General features: G+C 38.6%; 1 protein-coding gene across 1 annotated transcript in view; it reads left to right on the top strand.

The window, feature by feature from the left end:
- DMD (dystrophin) overlaps window positions 1-8,777 on the top strand; it is a 2,221,918-nt gene that overhangs the window by 486,161 nt on the left and 1,726,980 nt on the right. Inside the window, exon 10 of the mRNA XM_019523954.1 lies at window positions 6,851-7,001. Coding sequence (XP_019379499.1) covers window positions 6,851-7,001 — 151 coding nt within the window. The remainder of the gene's footprint in view (window positions 1-6,850; window positions 7,002-8,777) is intronic.

Raw genomic sequence — 8,777 nt, 5'->3', positions numbered from 1 at the left:
GTCAGAGGGGACCAGCAGGCATTGAGGGAGTCCCTGTTCCCCCCGAGCACTACCAGAAGTGACTAGGAATAATGGTTACAAGCTGGCAGAGGGTAGATTTAGCTAGACATCAGGAGGCGCTATTTCACGGTCAGGGCGGCTAGGATCCAGAACCAAATTCCAAGAGAAGTGGTGCTGGCTCCTACCCTGGGGGACTTTAAGAGGAGGCTAGATGTACACCTTGCTGGGGTCTTTTGACCCCAGTACTCTTTCCTGCCATGGGAGGGGGTTGGACTTGATGATCTGCTCACGTCTCTTGCGACCCTACTAACTATGAAACTATGAAACATTATTCATAAAGACTGAAGTAGAAAGGCATTAAAAAGTCAACCTTCTCTGCATCATCTGTTGTTAGATTGTCAGATGAAATATTTAATGCCTTTTTAAAATTTCAGTCTTCATTCTGTTGCAGATACAATAAGAGAGAGAAAGGGGGAAATGAATTCAATTAAATATGTTGACATTGAGTTTTTTATTTTTTTCAGTCTTTATGAAAATAAATGAGAATTTTATAAAAAAATTCCAAATTTTTTTGTTTTTGTATTTTTATTTATATTTTTTAGTTAAAGTTTTAAATGACACATTTGAGGACATACACTTTTAAAATATATGCAAATTCAGGTTTTGTGACATATTTAATCCTTCTGTAGTGACTTTGGCAGTGTCAAATAGATGGGGTTAATAAAAAGTTATAAGAAAAACAAACTTAATGAGAACTCCAACCACTCCCAACTCAAATTACTGTAGAAGATCAAAGCAAATAAAAAGCATCAGTTTACATACATTGGCAGGAATTTGCAAGCTGGTCGATGTACCCACAAAGAAATGTCAGAAATTGGAGGCAAAGCAGCTGAATGTATCACAAGGAGGATTCAGATTCCATCCAGGAGTGGATCCAGGGGGGTGAAGTAGTGGAGTTGAGCCCCCTTTGATTCCTTTTAAATTAAATCCCTTTGATTTATTTTCAACTGAATGATATAGTCTTATAACTTCTAGCATATTAGTAAAGTGACTAGTTTCTTTCTACCCAGACAAAAAGATGTGTTGTGAAGGATGCACCACACCATGTACATCCCTCCCTTTTCAATATCCTGCATCAATCCATGATTCAGTCTACCTCACACACACACACACACACACACACACGTATGTATGTATATGCATGTGTTTGGATGGATAGAGAGAGACATGTAGTGTATGTACAGACTTTCAGCATTATGTCATTTGCCTTTACTCTGGTATTCCACTAATTTAATTTCTGTGTGTTGTAAACATCAGTATTTTAATAATTGCTGTACTTCAGAAAAGGTACCAAATGAATGAACTTCAGACTAAGTGAATGAACTGTTCTCAGCATTGAACATAATGTTGTAGGATAGTAATGATCCTATAATAAAAAGTAGTGCTATCATCATCAATATGACCGTTTTAATAATCACAGCAAAACATCCCGAAATGAAGAGTGATTAATATTTTGTAATAGAATTTGATCTCTCTCGAGAAACTGTAAATCTTGCAGGTTCACAGAGAAATTTGAAACTCATTTTGCTTAACACAGAATTATTCATGAAGACCGCAATACTAACACAGTTTTATTTTTATGTGTAGCTGTGGCAGAGTGTATCAAGGTTTAAAAAAAAAAGTTATTGCACAATAATTAGATCAATACACTATTTTCCCACTGTGGCCCTGTAGTACTTTTGTATATTGAGATATCTTTGTTTCGCTCAGAACTGTATTTATGCTTTTAGGTGCTAAATAGATTATCTGTTACCAAGAAACATTTTGTGTAATTAGGCATGTTCAAATATAATCACTTGATTTTTTTTTGGAAAAGCAGAATATCTTTTTTTATTTTTTAGTTTAAGGCACAATCATCAAAAGAATAACTGAAAGTAGGAGTGTGTGAGTGTGTGTGAATATAAAGATCCTATTTGTTTTCAAGGAAAAGATGTCTTAGGTTATATACAGCTGTTTTACTTTCTATCAAGCAAATCGTCTTTCTCTCAGGAGAGATCACAAATGGGCTGATATTCAACATTTTTTCTACCAGAGCAAAAGTGGCTGCTCCAGTAGAAAAATAACCCTGGAACAACAAACAGGGTAAATTGCTCCAAGGAGAGTTTATCCTGGGAGACCAGGTAGAATACCGCCGGGGAAAGGCACCCATGCCTTTCTGAGTCCAAGGTCATTAGTGTGGAGAAGGTGCAGGAGGCAGGTGATCTGATGCATCCCATGGACCAAGAGAGGAGGGGCAGAGAAACTGCCTGACGCTCCTTATCCGATTCTCACACTGGAGGTCACAGTGTGAGATATAGACAGATACTTTGCCGCATTGCTCCCTTTGTTTAGCTGCCAGGCACAAGGAGCTGAGCAGCAGAAAGCAGTGTAGCCCCTTACCTATTTCTTGCACCAAAGTTCCTGGTTTGCCCCAGTGTTCCCTCTGCTCAGTTCCCAGGCTCCAGCTGAGTGGTGGGGACAGTGATTTAAAAGTTGGCATAGCTAGGAGGTAGGCTCAGGGGTGCTTTACCCAGCGCAGTTTCTGACCTGGCCAGCTTTCCCTTTCCCCTGACACTCAGGTGGCCGGTGAGAAGCTGGTCTAGCAAGGAAGACAACCAGTAGGGAATTGGGCTGGGGAAAGCTTCCCCAAGCCCAGCTCCTGGCCACACTGGTTTTTAAGGGCATTTTTTCATGCATTTCCAATACGGCATCGGGCACTTTTAATTAGTGAGCCACATCAATTAAAAGTGCCTGCACATCACATGTATTGGCAGTGCAGCACACCTCTGTGCTGAGAAAATGATGACAGAGCGCTTTGAACTTAAAGCACATCAAATGTATGTTAGCTTAAAGCCCACTGCCACCATTTTCTCAGCATGGAAACACGCTGTGCTGCTGATATGTGGGATGTGCAGGGCTGCCAGAGTGCTTCAGCAGACTCAATTAATTGAATGGACTTCCAGCGCATCAGAGCAGGCTCCCCGCATGTGTGTAAGTGCCTTAAATGACCATCTCTGCCAATCAGCTGAGCAGCTCGGGTGGCAAGGGAAAGCTAGTGGGGACAGGCTTAGCAGGGCCTCTCCCTGGGGTAATAGTTGTCCCACAGGTGTGGAGTGGGTAGGAGCTTTGCCACACTCTTCCATTCCCTTGGTTCTCTGACACCAGGAGAAGAGTGGAGGAAGCAGCAGTGCAAGTCCCCTGCCTGCTTCTCACACAAGAGTCCCCAGTGTGAGAAGTGGTCAGGGGCTTTTCACCTGCTGTTCCAGTCCCCCTGGGAACATGAGAACTGTAGCTGCCTATGCCTTCTCCAGACTGGGATCACCTTGGTCTAGAAAAGGTTCAAGGAGCAAGGGAGAAGGGGAGCTGCAGACTGAGCATCTATACTGCTCCCTCTCTCAGAATCATTTCTAGCAGTGGAAGCTTTCCACTACTAGAAATGAACACGTGTACCCAGACTTCATTATTCTGTATTTCTAATATGTCTTACTGGCTTATAGTCCATATTGGCTTCTCATCCTTTCAGCCATCAGAGAAAAGAAAATCAGAGAAACAAATGGGAAAAAAAGAAAGATGGAGGAAAGCATAATCATGTAAAAATTAGGGAGTTCTGCTGGTGTTTTTTTCTGAGTCTCATCTCCTTTTAATTAAAATATTCTTAATATTATTAATGTAAAGTGTGTGTGTGGTGGTGGTGGGGGGGGGGGAATTGCAGCAATAAAGCCACCTATTTACTTCAATTTAGCTTATACGAACTAGTGGCAGAGTTTCATGAGATTTCCTGTCTGATGACATGAAACATGGGGATAACTCTGAGCTGTGTTTAGAACTGTGTCAACCTGCTGTGCTGCTTTATCTGCTGACTTGGTAATGCAGCAGTCTGGATTGTTGATCAGATGTATGGGCAGATCTAAAATTTTGAAAAGGGGGATGCAGATGCTGAGGTGCATCGTCACATGTAAAACAACACATTTTTTCTCCAGTTACAAATAAACTAGAAGCTTTACTAATATGCTAGGGGCATAGGGCTGTATTATTCAGTTGAAGACTAAAGCAAAAACAAATATAACTTAATTGGAATAAGTTAAAAACAGTCTGCAGGGCTGTGAAACAGGAGCTTCATTAACAGGAGTATCTAACAGCAGAATTGCTGAACAAAGAATAGTTTGGCTGGTGAAACATAAAGACAATGATGAAGAAGAAAGGGTTGTTAACACCTGTGGAATGAAGAGTTTATCCTTTAGATTTAATACATTTTTAATTGCAAGAGACAGAAGATTTGAAGGCATTCATATTATCTTAATTTTTAACTTGAGGCATTAAGAGACAAGAAATAAAAGTAAAGAAGCTTTACTGACTGCCTTGTGTATTTATTTATCCAGCACCCATAGACCTTAGCTCAGCATAAAATTTGGAAAGAATTCTCTGAGGGTATTTTTTTAGTTATTTTAGTGATCTGATTGGGAATCTGATATGGATATCCAAAGAGAATTGTCATATCCTTATTTTGGAGCAGACTGTACCTGTAGGAGAAAGAGGGTGGGGGAGGGAAGCTTAAATAATCTCTTTTTTATTTCTTTGCTTAATTAAAAGTAAATTTAGCTGGGTCATCTTTTGCTGACTTTTGCCTATTATGACCAACTCAGAATGAAAGGGTGAATACAAAAAGTACTAGTAAATTAGCTCAATTTTGAATTATATCCTTGAAGTCACTTCCCTTTCTCTGTGTATCCTGAGTGAATCAGGCAACCAATGTTCTTTGAGTAGATGTGATATCTTTTATTAGACCAACTGAGTAGTTGCAAAAAAGTTCTTGGCAAGCTCTGGGCACAATCACCCTTCTTCACATATAGGAAGTCTCTGCTAGTCTAAGACTCCAAGGAACACGAGAAGCTAAAAGTATGGTAGGATGTTAATGAGAATGTAAATAGGTGGAGATAAGCAAGACAAAACATAAAGCAGGGGAGGGGGAAGAGAGCAGGGGGAAAGGGAAAAAAACCAAAGGTCAGAGGGAAACAACAGTGATAAAATACAAGGTGGAAAAGAGGCTGTGAAAAAGGGAATAGCTGGAGATCAGAAAAGCAGGAATGAGAGAAACTCAAAATGTGACACAATGTCAATGAAAATCTAAAAGGGTAGAAATTAGAAAAACAAAACGTAAAGCAGGGATGAGAGGTCAAAGAAAAACGGGACAAAAAGGCTAAAGGGAAAACACTACAGTGGTAATAAGGTAAAAAAGAGGCTATAAATAAAAAGGAAATGGCAGGGAATCAGGAAGAAAAAGTGGGGAAGAGGGGAGAAAAGGCGGGGAGGTCAGGTCAGGTACCAGGTGAATCAGATGTCAGGCAGGTTATAATGTGTCATAAATCTGCTTGAGTGAATTGGGTGATTTTTACCTAATGCATGAGTCTTTCTTTTCCAAAAGAAATTTGAAAAATAAAAAATGGTTCAGTTTCTATCAATTAATTTGGGGTGGGGGAGGTATGTGTTGTACTTGAGGAAATATAAATTATTTTTTCTTTAAAAGAATTATTTTACATTGCCTAAAACTTTTTCAGACTTCAGTTCAAACCAGGTATTAGCTCCTCGTAAGAGGAGCTCCTGTGCAAGGGGACACCTCCTTGTACCTTTCACCCACCAACACAAAAAAAAAAGGCAAAGTATAAAATCTAAGATTGGTAGACTTGGAATCTCCACCTACACAGTGCTTCTTGATTGCTAATGCTGTCCAGTTCTTCATCTGTGTCATTTTATTGACATATAAAAATTATACAAACAGTATCAAGTTTTTGGACTGAGTTACTATTCTTCCTACCACTAGTTAAGTTTTTAAAATCAAATGAGCCATGTATCTCAACCAGTAGCATCAGTTGTCCTCAGTAAAGTCATTTTTAGACCATCATCTAGCTCTTTAAATGTATAGTTTTAGTTGTTTTAACATAATGTGCATTTCTAGTACAAACCTGTATATTTATTTTTATCACATAAATTGATTGTGATCTAAAAATCAGTATTTTATAATAATTACCCTCACTGGAATCTCTAGTTACTCTGTATACTTAGAAAAGGATGTACAAATGGTTGCTGTTGGCAATAAAGGTTTATGGAGAAGACAGGGTAGATTTGCATCTTATAGACTAACCAAAGTAGATAAAAATACATATAACACAAGATTCCATGGGCTGAAGCTATGACTTCATCAAATGCTGTGAAAGGATGTGCATAAAGCAATATATAAAATGAGGTAAACATTTGAATACAGGAAACAGAAGAGAAGCAGAGAGAGAGGGCAAGGTGGGATGCAGGGCAGTGCTGGAGAGGCAAACAAGCAAGCAATAAACTCATGGGAACAAAGAAGTACAAAAAGTAAAGAAGGAAGTAAGGATCATGGGAACATGGGGCTGGAAGGGACCTCAAAAGCTCATGTAGTCCAGCCCCTTGGTCAAAGCAGGATCCCTGACTAAGTTATCCCAACCAAGTGATGGAGATTCCACAGGTTCTCTAGGCAGCCTGTTCCAATACTAGACTGCAGCATCTCATGAAAGCTATATCAACATTTAAAAAATTTTGCGTTAACATTTTGGAACTTTGTTCCACAAAAACAGGTTTTCAGTTTTTGCCCCAATTTCAATATTTAAATGTAATACATTTGTAATTATTTACAAATGTAAATATTTAATTATTGAAGTTTCACTTACAGTTGTCATTCCGGTTTGTGACTGGCTCTGATATTCATAGTATTAGTCAGAGTCTAATGATTTATCACTGCTTTTTCATATACACATTTTAAATAACATTTTTACTTTTTTTCAAGTTTACATAAAATCCTGATGGACCTGCAGAATCAGCAGCTAACACAGTTAACTGAGTGGCTAGCAAAAACTGAAGAAAAAACAAAGAAAGTTGAATCAGAACCCCTGGGTCCTGATCTGGAGGATTTAAAACGCCAAATAGAAGAGCACAAGGTATTTATGCCAGTTATTGTATTTTATCACTGGAGTCAAAAATGTTTTAAAAAATGAATAAAACCCACTATTTTTCACTTCTTTAAAAGTCCTAAACTCAATACTAAATTATAGTACTATAGACTATTTCATTTGCTGAAGTTCAGGCTTTGCACATTGACCAAGTACTTTAACAGAGGTTGTATCACAATTCAGACTTCTTTTAGTGGTAAAATAGATTTTATTTACTTCCTTTTTCTCACATTCATATTTTACTGAAATACAAAAACTGGTTAGACCTCAAGGAAATAAGACATTGTAATATCTTGTTATTACAAAGTATAAGAAGAACATTTCAAATTCATTGTTAGCATGTTTTCTTCTTTTAGTGACATTGTGATTTTTATCCTCACATTGGGTAGTAGCAATGAGAGATTTTTTTTTTAATTGGGGTTCATAATCTCATTAGTATTTCTGAGATTCTGAGTAACAGTCCCAGTGCACTGTAAAGTATTTAGACTCTTGTTTCTAGTTTTGTAATGGAAGCATTTTGAGGGGGGAAAAGCAGGGGGGGAAGGTTAAATATGAAATAAATCAACAATTGGAAAGAAAAAAAAAGATTGACTAAACTTTGGGGGGGGTTATTCTTTTTGTTTGTTTGTTTCTTTCTTTTGCTGGAGTTTCCTAAATATGAAGAAGAGTTCAAACATGCATAGATTAAACTTGAACTAATAAGAGCAAAAGAAAAGAAATTCAATAAATGAAATAAGATAGAATGTGCCCATGACTCCCCCCTACTGCTGCACTCTAGGTCAAAATGCTGCACTCCTCCTATGGGCTCTCTACCACCCTCCCCCGTTGCTGCATGACATGGGCACCCCACCTCCCACTACTGCCTCAGGCCTGTGGCCCCACACTCATCCTCAGCTTCTCCAGCCATGCTGTTCTGCACTGCCCCATCCCTTGGGCAGGGGGAGGCAGCAAAAAACAGAGGAAGCCTTAAGATTTCAGTTGCTGTTGCAGCCAGAGCAATGGTGAGAATGGTGTCTAGGCAGTGGGCTAGGGGCATGCACTCTGACAGTTGGACAGCCCTGGATTAAAGTATCCAAATCAGTGATTTAAACCAGTTCATCAGTTTTGTAGTATCAAAAACTTTTAAGCATCCGATGCCTGCTTAGTGTCCTATATGAAAAGGATGTGATTATCTTAGTCCAGGTTGTGGAGAGTCTGTCTTCACATTTCCAAACCCACCTCCAGGAATGAAACCATCTTACAGCTGTCTTGGCCACAAGGAAATCAAAAACAGCTTGGAGATTGAACAGTTCACTCTTCACTTTGTGATAATTCTTTAGTGTCATGAGTAAGGCATCTTAAGTAAAGAAGCATAGAAAAGTGGGTACTGTCACTTTTATTTATGCTGTAACCATTCTCTGAGGAAACATATCTTCAGTCTTCAGGCAATAGCAAGTAAAGATGGAAGGACAACCTGAGGATAAAAAGAAAAAAGGATTTTGAATGTAACAAGTGAAGTAAACTAAGAAATTAGTAACTTTTTCTTGCTTTTTTGTGTTTTTTTTTAATATTTGAATGCTCCTAGCATTAAACCTAATCCTGTCTTGTGCCAATGAAATGTCACTTTATCCTAACAAAATTTCTTCTTAATAATGAGTCAGTTTGAGAGTATATTCCTAGCTTCCATGAGGTCAGTAGCCATTTAGTTTTTGACTTTAAGGAGCTAGGGTCCTTAAAAGCATCCAGAAAAGTACCTCTTTCACACAAAATCCACATTTCTGGATG

The sequence above is a fragment of the Gavialis gangeticus genome, unplaced genomic scaffold (genome assembly GCF_001723915.1).
Source record: "Gavialis gangeticus isolate Ggan-Ray unplaced genomic scaffold, GavGan_comp1, whole genome shotgun sequence".
Classification (NCBI taxonomy): domain Eukaryota; kingdom Metazoa; phylum Chordata; order Crocodylia; family Gavialidae; genus Gavialis; species Gavialis gangeticus.
Note: the sequence above shows the minus strand (reverse complement) of the source record. Positions and strands in the feature narration are given on the sequence as shown.